The sequence below is a fragment of the Mastigoproctus giganteus genome, chromosome 9, assembly GCF_048544385.1.
Source record: "Mastigoproctus giganteus isolate SK-2022 chromosome 9, ASM4854438v1, whole genome shotgun sequence".
Taxonomy (NCBI): domain Eukaryota; kingdom Metazoa; phylum Arthropoda; class Arachnida; order Uropygi; family Thelyphonidae; genus Mastigoproctus; species Mastigoproctus giganteus.
In genome coordinates, this window is record NC_143583.1 from 182584919 (window position 1) to 182607155 (window position 22237).

The 22237-nt window shown below is 36.3% G+C and overlaps 1 protein-coding gene across 6 annotated transcripts in view; it reads right to left on the reverse strand.

Moving 5' to 3' along the window:
- Not1 (CCR4-NOT transcription complex subunit 1) overlaps positions 1-22237 on the reverse strand; it is a 710948-nt gene that overhangs the window by 120397 nt on the left and 568314 nt on the right. For 5 of the 6 annotated variants that reach the window (XM_090381951.1, XM_090381950.1, XM_090381952.1 and 2 more), the window contains one exon: positions 20334-20573. In XM_090381951.1, coding sequence (XP_090238077.1) covers positions 20334-20573 — 240 coding nt within the window. The remainder of the gene's footprint in view (positions 1-20333; positions 20574-22237) is intronic. The other variant, XM_090381948.1, reaches the window with a different exon arrangement.

The window sequence follows — 22237 nt, forward strand, 5'->3', positions numbered from 1 at the left end:
ATCGAATCCTTCTCCACCAATTTTGTGTGTCATTGTAATGATGTTGGGAAATGCGGTCGTATTAAGGATGATGGCTTTGTCGGTTAACAGTTCATCAATATCTTCAAACGATAGATCATCGAATCCTTCTCCACCAATTTTGTGTGTCATTGTAATGATGTTGGGAAATGCGGTCGTATTAAGGATGATGGGATCTTTGTTTTTTACACATTGTGGCCAAACCGCTTTCCAACACACATTTAAAGTTGCTGGTTTTAATTCAGTTAACGCTAATCCAACTTGATTGATACAATCCATAATTGAGAATTTCTTCCACACATCAATGACTGTTAGTGTTTCATCATTCAGTTTGTCCAAAACTGTGTTGGAATGTTCCTTTTACGTAGTATGTTTTAATTGTCGCAATTATACCTTGGTCTACCGGTTGTATCAAAGATGTAGTATTAGGTGGCAGAAATAAAATTTGTACGTTTGGGTGTTCCAAGACAGGATGGGCTGGGTGCATTATCAAGAATCAGAAGAACTTTAAATTCGAGACCTTTCAAATTCATATAACGTCTGACTTCTGGGACAAAACATTTGTTGAACCATTCTATAAAGATAGCAGTAGTCACCCAGGCCTTCTTGTTTGCCATCCAGTGAACAGGCAGTTTATTGATATCTACACCTTTCATTGAACGTGGGTTTAGGGCTCGATTTACCAGCAGTGGTTTCAACATATGATCTCCTGAAGCGTTAGAGGAAAATAATAAGGTCACAAGATCCTTAGCTACCTTAAAACCACCAGCAGTTTTCTGCGATTTGGCTACATACGTTCTGTTCGGCATTCGTTTCCAGAAGAAACCAGTTTCATCTGCATTCCACACTTGATCAGGAGTGTATCCTCCATCTTCAATAATTTTTGCAAGTTCCTGCGGGAATACTTTAGCAGCCGATTCATCTGCAGATGCAGTTTCACCTTTAATTTTTATATTATGAAGAGTATTCCTTTTAAGAAACCCTGTCATCCAACCTGTACTCGCAGAAAATTCATACTTTCTGTTTAATTGAGATGAAGTGCTTGGCTCCTTTTCTTTAATCTGTCTGTAAATTCTTAGTGCTGTTTGCTTGATGGCATTTCCATCTACTGGTACTTTTTTTTGCGACTGGTCTTCTATCCATATTACCAGAGCCTTTTCCATTTTTTCCTTGACAATATCTCTTGTATATGATGATGAATTAACACTTACTTTTGTTCCAGAACATACCGACTTCCTAATTGCAGCTTCATGTACACCAAAATGCTTTCCTACAGACGTAGCCTCTTGTCCAGTTGCAAGACGATCTAAAATTTGAATTTTAAGTTCCAAAGAAATCGCTTTCCTTTTCATTTTGGTAATAGGCGAATTATTCGACATTATATTATAAGGGCTACCAAAAAATATCTCAGTTATAATTAATAAAAAAAGGTATGAAAAATTTGTAAACTTACAATTTATTGACTATCAGCAAAATTAATAAATTTTTATGTGCACAAATTTCACTAAAGATTCTTTCACTTTGAAATAGAGCGTACTACTAAATGTCTTCCGAAGATACAATGCACGAATACCGTAGATGTGCACCAAATTCAATAAAAACATTGACGATTCATAGATACCTAGACGTACACATTGGTAAACAAAAGCACGCGTTTCAAAACGCACACACTAGCTGTTATCCAATCTATTGGTGCGTGTAAAATAGAAATGATACTAATATGCCACAAATTAAAAAAAAAAATTTTCTTAGAATTTAGGCAAAAAAAATTAATTGAAATCGTGTTAAATCAAAATGACTCACGTAAAAAGAGAATGAAATTTTTATTTTGAATTCGTGTTAAATCAAATTCGTGTAAAAAAAGTTCGTGCAAAAACAGAATTAGGTGTATATGATGTGGTGATGAATTCCTATCCCACTGTATGAAGTGGTATATCCCACATCACATTCTATTTGTTTAATAGTTCTTTTAGTCAAAGACTTTCAGTTCATGGTTTTCCAGGTTTAGTTTCATAAAAAGGAAACCACGGGGGATCATAAAGGCATTTTAACTGAAAATGCAAAGAAAGACCTTGCATTTTCAGTGCATATATACATAAGGTTTGTCTCCTGAGAAACAGTGGGGGTTCATTTGCTTCTACAGTTAAAATTTGCAATAGAGTTCTAAAAGCCACAAAGGTTGTATGAAGATCAGTATACTGAACAGAACTAAGATGCTGTAATATGGCTGAAAAATATACCGGTAAATTGCAATCTAGTCATGATCTGTTTAATGCTTTGTATAAATGTAGAAAATATTCTTCCTGCACCACTTAATATACATAGTTGATACTGATCAAAGGATATACTGATACTGCTTTTCGTAGACTAATGTTATTAGTATAGTACCCCAGGGTTTAGTGTTGGGCCCATTGTTGTTTTGTATATTTATCAATGATATTGACGAAGGCATATCAGGTTTAATGTGCAAGTTTTCAGATGATACAAAGATTGGCAGAGTTGTTAATGACAGTATGCTACTGCAACGGGATCTAGAAAAGTTGGGCAGATGGGCTGAGAAGCAGCAACTGAAGTTTAACACTGACAAATGCAAAGTACTACATATGAGTAGCAGTAATCCCAGAGAAAGGTACCAACTTGTGGCACTACACTCAGGGTCATAGAGAATGAAAAGAACCTGGGGGTAATTGTGCAGTCAGATATGAAGTTTTCTGAGCAGTGCAGGCAGTCTGCAAGAGTAGCTCATGGTGTCTTGTCAATGATGCAGAGGAATTTTTCTAGCAGGGATAAGGAGGTGATTAACCCTTTGTATAAAACAATGGTCAGGCCACACCTTGAGTACTGTATACATGTCTGGAGGCCTCATTTTGGAAGGATGTAGAGCTGCCGGAATGAGTACAGAGGACAATGAGATTGGTGAGTGAAGCAAAGGGTTGCTGTTACCAAGAAAGGCTTAAGTTCTGCAAATTGCAGTGTCTGGGGCCAAGGCACCCGCAAGGTGATCTGATTCAGTTGTATAAGGGTCTTGAATGGTTTGAGCAAGCTCAATGCTGATGGGATTCTTCCTCTTGCTCAGATTACCAACCTGAGAGGGCATAAATTCAAATTGAGGAAAGAAAGTTGTAAAACAGATGTGTGCAAATTTGCCTTTAGCCAGTGGGTAGTTGATAGCTTAAATAAATTCAAGGAGGAACTGGATAAACTTTTGGAGTGAATGGATGGGTGAAATTTTTTTTTATTATTATTATTTTTTTTATGGCTGATGCTGTATAAACTTGTTTTCTTGCATCATATGCCTCTACTAATGCTAATGATGATAAAAGGTTTAGCATCTGTAAGCAGTTAGTGCAAAGCTGTATTATGTTGTTTGTTTGTTATTTGGTTTTTTAGGAGCATTAGCAACTAAGGCCATATTGCTCCGGGAATATGCGGTGGTCATTCCCTGACCTTTCCGCATCCTCCGTATTTGGTGGTGACGGGCTCGAACCCCGGTCTAATCAAGAAGCGTGTGCTACGCACTGCTGCTCCTTCCCACCTGGCTACGGAGGCGCCTTGCTGTATTATGTATGTGAAATTTGCCCATTATTAGCCTAATAAATAAATGGCATTTGAAAATGGAATCACATTATTCTTTATCTGCAATTTAGGGTCAGGTATAATACATGACTTCTACAGAGATGGATGGCAGCAGATTTTTGGTCAGAAATTCAATAACCATTTCATAGCGTACAATATCCCAAATTATTTATCACCAGCTGAAACTATTTTCTGAGGTATTCATTCAGAGGGCAACAGTGTTGCACTGAAAATAAAACCTCAAGATAAACCTTGCTCTTGAATGTACAGAGGAAAGCAAGCCTTGATGATAAACCTGAAAAATTCTGAGGTGGAGGAAATTTTGGATCAAGTATCCTTTTAAGATTATATTATTCAAGCCTTGTGGTATACCACATCTCTATGTGACATCTAGGAGCTGTTCTTTTTAAAACCATATTGATAACTAGTCATGATGTATAAATTATTCTAGAACCTTACCAAGGCAGCTAGTGAGCCAGGTTGGCTTATAGTTATCTTGTAAAGAAGAATTTTGGAAAATTAACACAACTGAATGACACCAAGAGAGTGGATATTCATTTCACATAGAGATCCAGCTGTAGAAAACTATAAAGAAGTTCAAGGTTTTGTCATTTAGGTGTTGCAGTATAATTTAACATAGGATATCTGGTTCTGCTAGATGAGTTACATGCTGATAGTTTAACCGTTTCAGTTCAACTATTGTAAATGGTTCGTTATGTGGCAGGAAGTGGCTGTAGCAAAATTGATCTTGTGCTGTTTGGCTAACATTTGACACTATTGGAGAAATTATTTAGGCTTTATTCAGTATGTTGTGGCAATTTTTGATAATTTTAGGAGAAAATTTTTAAGGGTAATTCACTGGTGTTTATTTTAAAAATTTATTTTTTAAATTTTTACTTTTACTTACATTATGGTTTCAACTGGAAAAGGCATGCATAAAATATCACAAGATGTTATTGATGGGGGAACTGTCAATGATTATTCACCTGTAAGTTAGGTGAATAATTCCCTTGTACCTGCTGTCCCATGTATGCAGAACTTTTTCTAGCCAATGGTGATTCTTTTCTATATGCTAGAAGTAGGGAGTGTGACAATCTAAAATCACAACAGAGTGTAATGTTAGATAAGACTGTGCATCATAAAATGCAAGTAGATGCCCCAAAGAAAATCCAACCTGTGGGCTCAAATAGAGATCCAAGTGTCTGAAAATCTATACTGAGCAACTCTCCAAAATCCAGCTTGGAACTGTCTGTTCCCAGCTGGATTTTGGAGAATGTGCAGAATGTTCTAGTTTCACAAGAGATAGCATTAGGAATTCAATTATAAAGGAAACTGGAATAAAGGGTCTATGGTGATCTAATAACTTAAAACAAAAATGAACTGCTGACTTGGATAAGGTCATGCTGGAAAATGCCACAGAAGAGCCAGAATGTCCTTGTCTGCAATTTCTGTTCAGAAATGACATGACATATATAAAAGCTTTGGGGATTAACTCTAGACCTGAGGGATTGTGCAAGGAATAAATTTTTCCCACCGTGGCCTGCTTCTTTAATTAGAAGAAGAAATTGTCTGTAAAGATGTAATTCATTTGAACAGAGGTGGGTGCTACAGTTTCTGCTAGTGTCACTGAAGAAGCCTTAAGGGTTCAAGGAAAATGCTAATTCAGGGGGGTTGGGGGGAGCCATTGGAATAATGTAGGTTAGTGATATAAGCCAAAATCACACTTGCACCCTTCCTGTGAGTACTTGTGGGCAACCTGTAATTACCCACTGCACAGAAGAAAACATTGAAGTTAGTTCAAAAACCACATGCATGAGGTAAACAGAAGGTGACAGTGAGGATGTGTTATAGACAAATGATTCTGAGATGACAAAATTTTTTTATAAGCAACTTGAATGGGCAGCAAGTGTGACTGCCCCATTATAGGCGACTTCAATCTACCTCTTATATTTTGAAAATCATGAACGAGCAATACATCATGGGGAAACAGATTTCTGAGCAATCTGGATAGGCATCATCTATTCCAACATGTCAGAAAAAGTACAAAGGAGGTTCTAATTATCCTCAACTTGGTTCTCACCAAGGATCTGAAATGCATCCAAAATTAGACAGAGCAAGAACCAATAGTGGTTGTGAAAACGATATCATAAAATGGGTAGTGTTCCAAAGAGATTTCTGTGGTCAAGGGGTAGAGTTCAATTTCAAAAGAGAAAACTATAATGAATCAAGATAATCTTGAGTTCTATTAACTGGAATAACAACGATAAGTTTACTGTTGTCTTTCCAGTTAATAGAGCACAAGATTACCCCGAATTCATAAATTTAGGATACAAATTCATTATGGGAAGTATTCAAGATTTATTCTGAAAGATATCTGTTCCAGTGCATAAGTTTCACAAAAGAAAGATGCCCAAGTATATGAACAGAGATGTTAAGGGTTTAACTGAGTGAGAGAGAGAGAGAGAGAGAGAGAGAGAGAGACAGAGAGAGAGAGAGAGAGAGAGCATAGGATCGGTTGCAGAATATTGCATGGTACTGATTTCAGTATTATAAGCACATATGTAATAAAACCACTGATGGGGTAAGGCAGGCAAAAGCTGAGTTAAAAAGACAAAAAGTGTGTTTCATATGTGAATACAAAAAGGCAGAGCGAATCAAATACGTCCCTCACTTGATTGAATTGGAAAAGTCATAGAGAGCCCAGCAGAAGTGGCAGATGAGTTCAATAGTACTTTGCAATGATCTTTACAGTTGGAAGACCATTTTATCCAGGAGGGATCAACGACAAGGAGTCACTGATGAGATCATCATTAGATTCCAGGGAGATCTCAATATGCTGGAAAAGCTCTGTCTCCCCATTTCACAAAGGAGGTGTGAAAGACATGATGGGCAACCACAGACCAATGAGTTTAACTTACATCATGGATAAGGTTGTGGAGTCTCTGATAAAGGATACAATACAGGACCATCTTGATAAGAATGGCATCCTTTATAGATCACAGCATGGATTGAAGGGGAAGTCTTTTCTGACAAATCTATTTTAATTATTATGATGAAGTCAAAAAACAGTTGGATGCAAGAAACAACTTTGATATTATTTACTTTACCATGACTTCAATAAAACTTTTGATATGGTTCTCCATGAAAGGCTCTTATATAAACTGGAATTAATGGCAAGGTCCTTTGTGGATAAAGGGCTGGATAAAACACTCTAGTTATAAATAGACATACGACAGGGTGGACAGCATAGCAAGTGGAGTTCTCCAGCGATCAGTGCTAGGTCCACTTCTCAATGAGATTGATGAGAGAAGGCAGGAGAAGTTGTCAAAGTATATTGATGATTTACACGTAGTAAGGGTAGTAACAACATAACCAAGCCATTTTACTTCAGAATGACTTAGATTGGTTACACAAATGGTCTGATGACAACTGAAATTTAATGCTTCTAAATGTAAGGTTTTGCACCTAGGGAACAGAAATCCCAGAAGTTCCTTACAAGCTAGGAGTGGAGTTAAAAGCAGTCCAGGACAAAAAAGACTTAAGGGTTACGATTCGGTCAGACATGAATATTTCATGTCTTTCCTAGCTTCCTGTCAGTGTAAACAGGAAGCTAGGAAACCAAATGATGCCTTGTCTATGATATACAGGACCTCTGTAAGTAAGGAAAAGGATATCATTAACCCTTTATACAAGATTATGGTGGGACTGCTTTTAGAATATAATGTTAAGATCAGGAGACCACACGAAGAAAGACACAGAACTTCTAGAAAGGATTCAGAGAAGTTGATTGGTAAGTGGTGCTAATTGATGTCCATATGAAGAATGGCTTGGAAGGTGTAGACTACAAAGCTTTAGGTGAGCCTTGATAGAGGTGTATAATGGCCTGAAGGGAATCAGTAAAATGAACAAGGGAGCTAGATTTTCACTGGCAAAAGAGAGAACTGGGAGGCACAAATACAAAATTTGAGAAGGAGAAAGGAGTAACAGAAAGCTGGATTCAATAAAGTTTACCTTTGGGCAGCATGTCACAGATTATTGTAATGGAACACCTGCAACAGCAGTTATTGTGGATAGTCTGATAAATTTCAAAGTGGAATTGGATAGACATCTTTTGGCAATGAGAAAGGCATGAATTACTTTTTTTTTTTTTTAGCAGATGCAGAAAAAGCTTGTTGCTTCCTTGCATCACTTAGCCATTATAATACTAATACTAATATCAAAGACAGAATTGGCTAAGGTTTCTGCTTTTTCAGCAGTGAAAGATAAATCAATACTTCTCCAATGAAGGACAAGGAATTTCAATGATATCTGCCATTCAAAACCTACATTCATCTTCAGTTTAACCATGAATCTGTCTTTGGCAATGGAAGCAAATTTTTTTCTGAGACTATTGCCTGGCTTTCCTAGTACCTTGACAGGCTTCAGGTTTCAGTTTCTCAAAATGATAAAGTTAAATGTAGTGGGACATTTTCAGAACTGATTCCAAGCTTCCTCGATTGGGAAAGGAGCAGTCTCGATGCCACTTTGGATTGCAGACACTGTGTATCTGTTCATGATTTTGGCATTGTATAGTAAAATCTGCTAATATTAGTAATGTGCAGTGATCTTCAAATGGGATGGGACCAAATCACCTGATCATCAAATTGCATACCTTTTGGGCAATTATTCTGATTTGTTTCGAGGAAGTTCCAGATAATGACATGTCATTATCTCGTATATGTGTAAAATTTTACACATATGTGAGAAGTAATCATGTGTAGATCATTCAGCACTACATATGTGCTCTTTACTCGGATTGATTGAAGCACATCAAGAGGTCCAGAGAAGAGGTAATACCTACTGGTAATTGTTAAATAACAATTCCATTAGCTATCTCCTGGTATTCATATAAGGGAATTTCCATAATGGATGATCAGATCTTTCAAGATACAAAGTGGAGGTCTAAGTTTGGTGGAATGTATACAGAAGTCAAAGTAAAAGTGATCCCAATAACAATGTGTATCGCCAATAAGGTAGTATGAAGAAGTATATACCTGGAAGGTGATAGTACATCAATCCAGAAGAGCAACTCATCCACGAAACAGTAACTCTGTACTTCTGATGCACCTGTAAATGTTGTAGTTCTGAAACTTGGGAGATACCTGAAAGTTTAGGTAAGGTTCTTGTAGGCAAACCCACATAGGATAAAAATATATTAGATCTTCTCATGTCTCTATTGCTATGCCAGCCATGGTAATTCTGTTGTATCGAGGTCTCCATCATTTGGTTTTGGTGGTTGATATTTAATCTGACTGTTTTTAGAGGACAAGCCAGACTGATTTTCATCCATGACATCTTTGACATGTGGCATCGGTATCATTTTGATGCATTTTCATATTGATGGAATGAAACTGTCATTTGCCATTAGGCTATGACTACCTTGGTGAAAGAGAGCACGTGTGGCAATAGAGATGTTAAGAGAAACCAAGACATCTGCCTGGCTAGCGACTGCTCAGTAGCTTTTAAAGTAACTGCATATGGGCAGACAGGCAGGCATAGCTGACAGTATTGATTTTCTTGTTTCAGGATATGTTACTCCTTTTTTGTCTTTGTGTGTGTGCTTGTGTGTGTTTTACTAAGTTTCTAATTCAAATGTCAGAGCCAGCTGGATTCCCTATGCAATTTGGACAGAATGGAGAGATGGCTGTACTCCCTAACATGCTGCTTATGCATGGTTGTACTTTTGACATGACAAATATGTTCCTTTAACTTCTTCTTGTGGTAGAAGTTGAATTTCCTCCTTTTCAATACTTTTTGGTTGAGAAGTCTCGTGCTCAATGGCATCAAGATTAGGATGTGTTGGCTCTGTTAGTGGAAAAGCAGCAAAGTCCATTTTATACTCCTTTTGGTCAGGGTTGATTTTTCCATTCAGATGGCCCAACCAAGGAAGCAGGTTAGGCCAACCTAATTCAACTTCTGAATTACCATTCAGAAGTTCAATTTCCTTTAAATTAGCCAAGTGTTTGGTGGAAACAGTTTTCAATATCAACAAAAACCGTGCGTGTTTTACTAAGTTTCTAATTCAAATGTCAGAGCCAGCTGGATTCCCTATGCAATTTGGACAGAATGGAGAGATGGCTGTACTCCCTAACATGCTGCTTATGCATGGTTGTACTTTTGACATGACAAATATGTTCCTTTAACTTCTTCTTGTGGTAGAAGTTGAATTTCCTCCTTTTCAATACTTTTTTGGTTGAGAAGTCTCGTGCTCAATGGCATCAAGATTAGGATGTGTTGGCTCTGTTATCCCAAGGTTTTTGCATTTTACTCTGATCCAAGCCTAAGGAATCCCAAGGTCCTGGGCTCGAATCCCACCTTGGGATTCGAGCCCACGACCTTTGGGTTACCAGGCAGGCAGGCACTTTACATATGTTTCATTTGGTGGAAGATATATGGAGACAAGTGATATTATTATTCTGAGTACTATTCAGATAGCAACCTCTCCACGAGCTGCAGTTGCTATTATATCTGTATAATGTGCAGTTCTTTATCAAGGATATCAGCCATGGAATTAAATATGATTCTAGCAAATAAACATGCTGGATCAAAATGGCAAATTAAGTTGTACAGATCACTGTATTGGTACGCAAATCTCACCAACTCCATTGTCTGATGATTTGCATTAGCCTGCTTTAGTGGAAAATGATATGTTTGCTTTCTGGAGACATAGCTTATGGTGATTTATTTTTGATTTTCCTTTTCAGGAAAGACGGAATGTTCAATGTCTATATCATCTTTGGCATAAATTTTGAAGAGTGGATCCTTCTGAGCTGCAATATCATCAAAGTCTGTCTGCTAGTTTTAACTAGCTATTTCTGGTTCAGTTTCTCCCTGTTCTCACTTTAGGGTTCTGCACAATTAGGTGGCAGGAGATCGAGTATTGCATACCTTATCACTACAGTATTCTTTAAGAATAGATGGGAGAGTAATAGCTGTGCTCTAGTCCAACCCACAAGTTACTTATCTGGTTGAACAGGGTGTAGGTTTGAGTGGCAGCTGAACAAAATTTATAAATAAAAGCTGCATAGATATGTTCCTTCATAATGATATATATATATATATACACACACACACACATACAGGTAGTTTTCGACTTTGAGTTAATTCGTTTCTAGCATGCGCACGTAAAGCGGGAATTTATTTCCCATAGACATAAGGTTAGAAATAGGGGTTACGTTCTCAACAATGTAATTAGTTAACTAATTAGTTTATGTTTAAACAATGATTGATTTATCGAAAGAAATGAAAACTTAACCTGTAAAATCAAGCAAATTATAATAATAGAGAAATTATTTTCGACTTACAAATGTTAAAGAATGTTTATTATTCATCATCATCATCGACTAAATGCACACTCATTATTGGCTCGGCACTCGTTGGTTTGTTGCACAAGGAGTCGTCTCCTTCAGAAATGTTTCAAGAGGTGTTTGTTTCCAAGATAATCTTCTCTTTTAATTATAAATTTCACAATTGCATGCATAAGCATTTTTTAATGACAAAAACAAATTGCAAGATTTGCGTGGAGTAACAAGTTCACGAAGCTTAAAAAAAAAAAAAAAAAGGGAATGAAGAGAAGATTCTGAAAATTTATGTTTTTTTATACGATGGAAGATTTCAGTAAAGGGCAAACACATCTCACCATAATAACGTAAAAAAAGTACACAATTTCAGCTATTGCTATTTTTGCAAATGAAAGAAGATCGAGTTTACTACCTGTTTATAACTGCTCGTAGTAACAGAAAAGCCCAATAAACCAGAAAGTGCAAATTGTTTTATGGTAGGGACCTCCAGAAATGCGCTTCAGAAAAATATCACAAAACGTTTAAAATTGATTCTTATAATGGAACATATGATAACGATGAAAGTGTAGTGCATTTTAATGATTTGAATTGGTAACTAATACAATTTATAAACCACACTCACAACCTTAAAAATGACATTTTAGAGAGATAAATAGCTTAGTTATACGGCGAAGATTTCAACTTCTGAGATCTTGAAATGAATTACCAAAAAACAGTGTTATTGGGTTCACATTATGATATTTTAACGATACGATGGTGTCTCTGGAACTGATTAATATCGTAAAGCTGGGTACACTGTATTGTATAGCTATGCACGTGGTTTGGAATGCGGTATTTATGAATGTTTAACATTCACATTTTTTTGCAATTAACGTTCATATTTTCAATTTTGTTGATACTTGGGAGGAAAAACTCGTAAACCCGGCAACTCGTAAAGCGATTGTATTAATATATTGAATAAAGTATGCATAAATGGATGTGAAAATTATAGAGTGCCAGAAACTAGAAGGGTGAGGATAGTAGGAAAGGAAAAGTAGTAGGTATGTGAAAGGTGAAAGAATGTTAATATCCTAAAAGTTATGATGAATTAAGAAAATTATGGGCTGAATTACATAGCCAATAGGTGGGTGAGCTGTAAAGTAGCTGGACAGGGCACAAAAGTACAATGGGAGCACCGTAAAGGACAGTTCAAGTCGCTATAAACAGAAAGTGGGCAGCTCTTTGGAAGAAAAGAACAAGGGAACCGACTCCCCCCTTGTGCAGAGGAAGAATTTTAAAGACTAAGAGGGTGGAGGGGACCCTGGATGCGGCACCGTGTGGCAATGGCTCGCCGCTGGATAAAACAAACCGACTCCTTGAGCACTTACTAATTTCAAGGAATGGTAGAGAAAAAACAGAGTGGACTAATAGGGGTAAGTGCATCGGAATGATCACAAGGAGATATCTAGAAATTTCTAGACGTCAGGAAGTTCACCGAAGCTTCTAGAAATTTCGAGAAGCCGGATGTTTCCCCAGGAAAGGGAAGGGCCAAGAAAACGGAAGAAGTGGGAGAGAGTGAATGAGAATAAAGAGATGATGAAGAACGAATTAAGATTGGATCAGAATAGAAGGGGTGGCTGAAGCAAAAAGGAGATGCAACAGGAGGGAAGGGGAGTTACAGAGTTTTTTGACAGTTTGGGCAGTTTTTGGAAGTTTTGAGAGTTCCTGTGGGTGTGCCTGAGTGATGTGCGGCTGGAAAGAAATCCCGAGAAGTGCTGGGAGAATCGCTGAAGAGTAGCGGACAGAGAAATTAATTTAAGGGAGTTTTTTTTTAGTGAGAGAGTTTTAGAGTTTTCTGGAGTTGTAGGAAGTTTTGAAGAAGGTGGGAGTTCTTGTGAATTGCTGGAATGTGGTAGTGGGAATTGAAGCAGTTTGTCGCAAAGACAATTCATTAGGCAAGTTCTGGGAGAGGTCAGCCGCAATGTAGAAATAGGAAGGAGATGCCCAATGAAAGATGGAAACACATATGCTGGAGCTGAGTGATAAGGATCAAAAAGTCTCAGTATAGAAAGATAAGGAAGAGTTATACAGTCTGGCTTCTCGATAAAACAGTAAGGAGAGTCTTGATAATTTTATTATGCACCCCAGTATCGTCGAGCTGATCAGACGCCCAAAGCAGGCCAGAGCAACAGTTCCCTAGCCGATGATTAATTCCAGTAGGAGCCTGACGATGCCCTATGCTGATGATGATGGCCGCCCCTTTAAGCTGAGAAAAAGGTTGTGTAAAGAATGATCCCCTAAGCTGTTATGTAAGTACTAGATAATAGTTTTAAGCTTGATTTGAAGGAAAGGACTCTAGGGAATGTTTTAAATTAGTTGATTTGATATTGTTTAGCATAAAGGGAAGGAGAAAGTTCATAAGATATAGATATATGTACTTCATCACAAAGATAAGTTTATTAAGCAAGGAAGATTTAGATATATGTACTCGAGACTGGTAAGTTTTAAGTTGAGACTAAAGAGTGTTCTATGCACATGTAATTTTTTTGGAAGGGATAATTAAGGAAAGATTAAAGCAGGGATTTATAAATCTAGGAAAATACACATATAGGTGTTATGCTCACTGCTGTAATTCCAGTTGGGAAGTTTAAATGGTTAGAAGACAAGAGAACGTTATGAGATGTAACCTAAACCAGAAGGAGAAAAGGCAGAAAGACATGATATATGAGTTGTGATTATCTTTACATCTTAGCACACATATAATGCTAAAAATTAACATAATACCCAATTTATGATGTATGATATATTCTTTTAATGTATATACTGTGAATAAACAATATTGTATATGTTTATCAAGTGTAGTATGAGTCATTCTGAATACTCAGCCAGTCCAGAGGAGACATACACAAACTTCTATTCCCCCAGAATCTGTGATCTTCTGTGCAGTATATACCCACCCCCCCAACAGTATCATCTGCAAACTTTGACATTAATCTTGATATTCTTACATCAATATCACTCATAAATAAACAAAACAACAATGGGTCCAACACCGAACTCTGAGGGACACCACCAATAACATTAGTCCATGTAGAGTAGTATCCATTAATTACGACTCTGTTTTTTCCCACTCAACCATCCTTTTATCCATTGTAGCAACTTGCCCTCAATGCCATAGTGCTCCAATCTGTACAATAGTCTTCCATGTGCAACAGTATCAAAAGCTTTCCTGAAATCCAAATATATGATATCAAATTTAGTTTTTGCGTCCAGTTCCTTTGTGACCACATCATAGTATCCAATCAAATTAGGCAGAAAAGACTTCCCCCTTGACAAACTCATGCTGTGTCTGAATTATTACTGCTGTCTTGTCCAGATGATCCTGCAATGCTTCTTTAATCAGTGACTCCATTATTTTCCCTGGAACAGAAGTCAAACTAACAGGTCTGTAATTACTCTTGTCACCCTTTGATCCCCCTTTGTGAAATGGAGATACACTTGCACATCTCCAGTCCATGGGAACTTTCCAAGTCCAAGGATGCTCTCATAATGGCTAAGGGTTTGCTTATTTCATTTGCCGCCTTCTACTTAGATGCCATCTACCCCAGGTGCCTTTCTCATGTTTAACTTCAACAGTTTCTCTTCCACTTTTCTCTCAGTTATTACAAAATCATTTAACTCCCTGTTAGAATTTGATAAACATCTGGCCCTCTCCTCCTTGAATAACACATCATGCGTGAATGTAGATGCAAAATACTCATTTAGTTCGGTAGCTATCTGAGAATGATGATCTACAGTAAAACCATTGATATTAAATGGACCAATCTGATTCATCCCTTTCCTTTTATAGTTTATCATCATCATCATCAGCCATTTTCAATCCACTACAGGATGAAGGCCTCTCCAGCAACTTTCCAGTTCCTTCTGTTTTAAGCACTGGCCATCCATTTACTACCCACAAACTCGTGAATTTCATCTATCCATCTCCGCCTTTGTCTTCCAGATTTTCTTCTAGCTCCTCTTGGATACCATTCTGTTATTTTCTTAGTCCATCTGTCATCATGTCTTCGAGCTATGTGTCCTGCCCAAGACCATTTTAGTTCTTTAGTTTTGATAAGAATGTCCTTTACTTGAGTTTGCTGCCTAATCCACGTGTTTCTCTTCTTATCTAACAGTCTGATTCCCAATATGATTCGTTCCATTCTTCGCTGTGTAGTTCTCAGCTTCTCTTCCATTCTTTTGGTGAGTGCCCAAGTTTCACTTCCATAAGTCATGGTGGGGAGTATACATTGGTTCATTATTTTACGTTTCAGACAAACTAGGACATTGCTCTTCAGTATGTGACTATATTTCCTGAATGCTATCCATCCAAAATTTATTCTCTTGACTTCCAGCCATTTATCATTATTACAGCTAATAACTTGTCCCAGATAAGTATATGACTCCACCTTTTCAATTACTGCTCCTTCAATCATTATTTCCCTTTCTGTGGCATCATTACTTTTGTTTTAGCCATATTCATCTTTAGTCCAAAATCCTTACTAGCTGTGCATAACTGATTAAGATTTTCCTCTAATTCTTTGGGATCGTGGCTTATGACCACAATGTCATCTGCAAACCGTAAATGGTTTAGGTACTCTCCGTTCACATTGACTCCTTTCTGCGACCAGTCTAATCTTCTGAAAGCTTCCTCAAGGGCAGCAGTAAACAGCTTCGGATATATTGTGTCTCCTTGTCGGACTCGTTTCTCAATTTTAAATTTCCTACTGTCTTTGTCTAGTCTAATAAAGGAGGTAGCACTCTCATATATTTTCTTCAAAATCATAATATATGGGGTATCAATGCCTTGTCTTTCCAGTGCCCGAAACATTGCCTTATGCTGTATGGAGTCAAATGCCTTTTCATAATCCACAAATGCCAGGCATAATGGTGTTTTATATTCATTTGCTTTCTCCATTAGCTGTGATATTACGTGAAGGTGATCCATAGTTGAGAATCCTGTCCTAAAGCCAGCTTGCTCTTTCGGTTGATTCTCATCAAGTATTCTTTCTAATCTGTTAGTAATGACCCTTGTAAACAACTTGTAGATGTGGGATAACAAGCTAATTGGTCTATAATTTCCAATTTCTGATTTATCTCCTTTCTTATGCAGCAAAACTATGATTGCATTATTCCACTGCTTAGGCGTCACACCTTTTCTAATGCACTTTGTGAAGAGCCTTGCCAGTTTTTGTGTTATGTCTCTTCCTCCCAATTTTAACAACTCTACAGTAACTTCATCTCCTCCCGGGGCTTTCTGATTCTTCATTTTCTTCAATGCATGTTCTACCTCATCAGGAAGAATATCAGGTATGTCATATGTGTTCCTACTTTGCAAGCCATCTTCCCCACTGCTGGCATCATTCCCCTGCTCCTTGTATAATTCTCTATAGTAGTCTTCTGCTATTTGAATTATGCCTTCTCTGCTGTTTATAAGTACACCATCGCTATTCTTCAGTTTCAGTATCATTTGTCTTTCTGTATTACTGCTCATGGCTGCTGATTTAAATCCTTTGTTTTCCCTTAATGCTTGTTCTACTTTTCTTGTGTTAAATCTTCTTATGTCATCTCTGAATCTCTTTCTAATGGCTTTGCATAACTCAGTATACTCAATTTTCTCCCTGTCAGTGTTTTTCTTGCTTTTCATTTGTCGTCTTTGGTTCATCATGACAAGTGTTTCTTGACTAATTTTTTCTTCTTTGGATTTCTTTTTCCCTATAGGTTTCTTGGGCTTTATCACTTTCAAAAAGTTGTAACATTCCTCTTCAATATCTTGGTCCTGAGCAGTCTGCAGAAGCTCAAACTTGTTCTTAAGTTCCAGTACATACTGCTTTTTCTCCTCTTCTGTATCTCAAAGACCTTTGTATTATTTACTCGAGTCAGTTTTTTCCTTTCCTTTCCTACATCTATATCAAGTGTACATCTTACCATTCTGTGATCACTTCCAACATTTACCTTATTCAGGACGGTAACATCATTCACAATATATCTTCTGTTAGTGAGGATGAAGTCGATTTCATTAGTAGTTAATTCATTCGGACTTTTCCATGTCCACTTTCTGTTCACCCTTTTCTTGAAAAAAGTGTTCATTACTGACAGTCCTTGAGATTCTGCAAATTCCACAAGTCTTTCACCAATTCCACAATTTCCTATTCCCCTTTCTGCGCTGTTTTGTCTTTTTCCAACCCTAGCATTGAAGTCTCCCATAATAATAGTGTAGTGGGTTTTCTGCTCATCTAGAAGACTCTCAATTTCGGTGTACATTTCTTCAACCTCTTCATCATCATGGCTCGATGTTGGTGCATAAATCATTATAATCTTTAGCTTGTACCTCTCAGAAATCTTGAGTATTAGTCTTGACACCCTTGGTGATGTACTTTTGAATTCCAAAATGTTGTTTTTAAAATCTGTATGGACCAGAAACCCAACTTCACCTTTACTCCTTTCACTGTTTCCATTGGTGTACAGCAGATTTCCACTTGATAAACTTATAAGTGATTCATTTCTTCTTCTTGTTTCAGCCAATTTATATTGTGATAAGTAATTTATAACTTCTTTTTTCAGCCAATTTACAGTTTATATTGTGATATAAGTAAGTTTATATTGAAAGGAAACTTGCAATTGCCTTTCAATGGTATTCATAGTTTACGACTGACAAGAGATGAGGTCAGCAAGCAAGTATGATTGAAATGTATTTGGGCTCTCTCGTGTCATATTTGTAATTCTTATTGAAAATAAAGTTGCACTGAGGATGGATCCCCGAGGTACACTCTCCTCTTGTTCAAATGATCTGGATAAGTTGTTAAGATAAACAACCTGAAATGCTTTGTGGCGTAGGAAGTTTTTTGTAAACTGGGTAATTGCCCTCTCAAACCAAAAGAATGAAGATCTTAAAGAACACCACATTGCCGGGTTGTATTGAAGGCTTTCTCATTATTGAGATTAACCATGACTAGGTACTGTCTCCTTATGAAAGCAGTGCAGATGTTTGCTTCTGTTTGATCATCACATTTACTGTGGAACTGATTCTTCTGAAATCTGTACTGATTATTGTTCAGCAAGTTTTTAGTTTCCAGGAACCACATTAGCCACCTGTGAACCTCATCTGTTGCGTGAAGTTCTAAAACTTCATTGTTTGAATCATGCTGTTCATCAATATTAATTCCAGTAGAAATTAATGGCAGCAGTTTGGTCATTTTTGTCATTTTTGGTTTTGTTGGAGATACAGTAGTTTGAATGGTAATTGGGGTATTACTGGCTTGCTCTATTGCTTGTTGCAAAGGACACTGTTTAGAAGTAAAGAGTGAGGAACATGCCAATTTAGTGATAGAAAAATTTGAGGGAACTGATACACCTGTCTGAACACCTATTGAGTGAAAGTATTTAGTAGCTATGGCATATGTTTGCTTTGACTCTATCTTGATTATCTGTGTTCTTGCCTCTGAGTATGTGACTTTTTTCTTTACTTTATATTTCTGGATTTTTTTTTCTCCCTTGCTTTCATACTTCACATGTTTTGGAGTACACTGGATGATTACCCTTACAGTTTTGGCAATGAGAAGTGCTAACAGTGCAAACAGATTGTTTGTGCTTGTTTGATCCACAATTAGGGCATAATACTGCCCTGCCTCGACATGCAATTTGAAAGTGCCCATATTTCTGGTGGGATTAGGAATGTAAAACTGCAATGGAGATAGCCTATTTTTACAGAAGTTGGTAAGTTAGGAGAGTCAAAAGTGAGGATTATGCTCCTTGTAGGAACAATACTATCATTTTGAGTCATGATTCTCCTTGCTTGAATCACTCTTTGCTCACATAGCTCTTAGACAATTTTCTCCTCTGATATAGTTAATAAGTCCTATTCTGTTATTACTCCCTTTGAGGAGTAACTTTTATTGAGTGTTCAGCAAAGGTTGTCAGCTTTAATAGTTTTGTAGAATGTTGGGATTCAGTATTCTCTACCAGAAGATCGCCAGACTGAAGTCTCCTTACTGATTTCGGTGAGCCTGCAGTAGACTCGATGCATTTTTGCACAAGGAAGGGAGATAGTTGTCTATTCATCTTTATTCTTCATCTTTACTTCTTTCAAGGAGTAAAGATAAATAACAGGAGAGTGGATTTCTTCTCTAAGGCTTCCAGTTCTGCCATGGGAAGGCAGGAGCAGTGCCACTAGGGTAACCAAGCAGTAAGGTTAGTCTGTCAGCTGAAGAAGGGAAAAGAGAAAGGCAGTTTTCCTCCTCTAGTTGCTTACAGTTTGTAAAGCAAAATCTACTTATTTGATGAAAATGAAAGTAAAACTTCAAAAACTAAATAGGATCTGTTGCTTTGAAATAGATAGTTTTAAAATTTGCACAAAGATTTGCTTAGCTACAAGAACGCTTAGCACCTGGGGTTGGAAATTTTTTTTTTTTCCCCATTTCCCACTTTATGGAAAATCACAATATAAAGTTAAAAAAAAAAAATAAAATAAATAAAATAAATAAAAAAAATAAATTTCAAAATTGCCATAGAAAATGAACGGAAGCTAACACCATTAGAATAGAAATCCCACTGAAGTTTTAATTTGCAGCCTTGTATGGTTCCATAAATTAATAGAATATAGTAACCAAATGGCCAGCACAATTTTACAGCTGGTTAAACCCATGTAGTGTTTTGAGCTGGAAATCAATGCATAAAGCTAATTTTACTTATTTTCACTAAACAAGCAAATAATGAAATTACACCCACAAAATGAGTTAGGTCAAAAAAGAAAAACAATTCCTGTCCTAATAACTGATATGAGGTCAACCTTCTCTGAGCATATTCAAGTTCTTCCAAAATCAGAAATGTACGAGGTCTCGAAACAAGACTTGATATATATCTTGGATATTAACTGCGTGAAAATGATTTTAAAGAATACAATCCACATTAGTGCTTGCAGCAGTGATTTCGTCACTGCCATTGATACAAATGCCAACTGTTATTGGGTTCTGAATACTGTATTGAAGTGGGTGAACTTGGGTCACTGATTTTGCATTCATTCCTACACCTCCAGTTTTTTTTTTTTTTTTTTTTTTTGAATAACATCACAGTAATGAAAAAATAGCAAATATTGCACAGTATATACCTGTGGGGGGGGGGAGCATTTTGCACTAATGCATCTTACAAACTAAGTTCAGCTATGAGAAAGCTGAAATTTTCAATGCATGTATTGTACTCTTGTTCCTATGATGCATTTGTTTTTAAGAAAGTCTTGCAAATTTAATAACCCAGTATCATTAAATAATTTTAGTTAATTAAATATCACAATTATAATTATAGAGATACTGGAAGACCAAACAAAGATCTTTTCAAAGTATACTACTGCTAATATAAAGTTTACAAATTCTCTCAATGACTTACCTTATTAAGGAGATTAACTTTTGTGTGAGTATTCGATGCATCCCCACTGTGTTTCACTAAAAGTGCAATGAGACGAACATAAGCATCCAGTGTATGGAAACACTTAGCACGGATAAGAGTTGGGGCTCCAGTACTCTGGTCAGTTAATGCACGATAGCAAAGATCTACACACATTTCAGTACTCAGGCGAAAGAACCGGGTAATAAGCTCATCTGTCTTCAGAATCCCCTGTAAATTCATCTGGTATCAAAAAAGTACATACAAATTATTTCCTAGAAAAGTTCTTAAAATTATTTAAAAGGTTCAAAAATTCATTCATGAATGTAGCTTGGGATTAACTAATTGCTTGTAAAAATTACAGATAAATGTTTGCTTTTTCTTTAAAATAATACTATTGCAAACATACATGCCCATTAAAAAGCACCATGATAACAGGAGGTATAGGAAGACAAATCCTTATTGATTAATCAATCAACAGAAATTCAACTGGAAGCTGTGTCTGAGATTATTAGCTTCATAAATTACAACAGAATTAAAAAAGAATTTTAGAATATTAAACTCCATATTTCCAATTCATATATAATTAGAAATATATGGAATGCTGAACTGAAATAAGAGTGAAAAATCATGATCCAAACCTATAATAAATATATCACAACATGAGCTTATCAATTTCAAAATAGAAAATGTCATAATACATATTTTAGGAATTCAAAACAATAAGAAAACTTTACTGACTGCAGTTACTTGTTTTAATACATCACCAGCGGAAAAACAGAATACCACTGCCTTTATTTAATAAAGATTTATTGTTTTGCATAAATATCAAAACAAGTAATTTGGTACTTTAAAATTTCACAGTTTCTATCTGTCAAAAATAATGAGATTTCATCTTAACTAAAATCAAGATGAAACAAATCAAAACAAGAACAGTACAAATATGGTGGAGTGGGGGAATATCCTCATATGTTTTCAGCTAAAACTGGAAATGTGAATGAACCATTACATATAAAATTATTTAATATTAAAGATTTAATTTCAGAATATAAATCATTTTAGTTATAACAGAGAAAAACAAAAGTCAAACCAATATAGTTTTTGACAACTTCTTTTCAACACATGGCTGTAAGCAAATTCATGAACTGAAGAGTGAATTCCACATCAAGGAGATTAACTATATTCCTCTATCATTTAAGAGAGAATACTACTGCAGTTGGATTTATACTTTCAAAATTTTAGGTCAATATATAATTTGGTACTGTAGTAGTTTCTTTTTTGAACAGCTATAAACCTGAAATATTGGTAAAAAATGAATCATTTTTACATATTCAAGAATAATTACTTTTATCTATATATAATAAATTTCTTATTCTATCATTCAATTAAACAATGCCAGAAATTTTGGGAAATATCTGAAAAAATTCCTTATATCCCACGCATATTTGTAGTACATGGTGTTCTTAGTGGCTTGATATATGTTGTAGTGCTGGTGGTTTTTAAAATTGTCTACCCAAGACTTGATTGGTTGATGGAAGGTGCATTACAAACAAAAAATGTCTCAGAAAATTATGCTGTACTCATGAAATGTGATGTTGAATGTCAACATTCTATAATGAACTAATTTCCCTAGTCTGTTGCACATTCTAGCTAAAAGCAGACTCCTACTGAGCATGTGCAGGAGATAAACTAATTAAATGCATCAATTGTTTCTAACAAATGCTGTATATATTCCTAATAACCTGGAAATATATTCAAGTTACACCCTTGGTGATACAGTGGTTTTGCTACCTATCACTCATTTGGAGAAGCTGTTATGTTATTTTAGTTTTTAGGAGCATTAGCAACTAAGGCCATATTGCTCCGAGATATACGGTGGTCATTCCCTGACCTTTCCGCATCCTCCA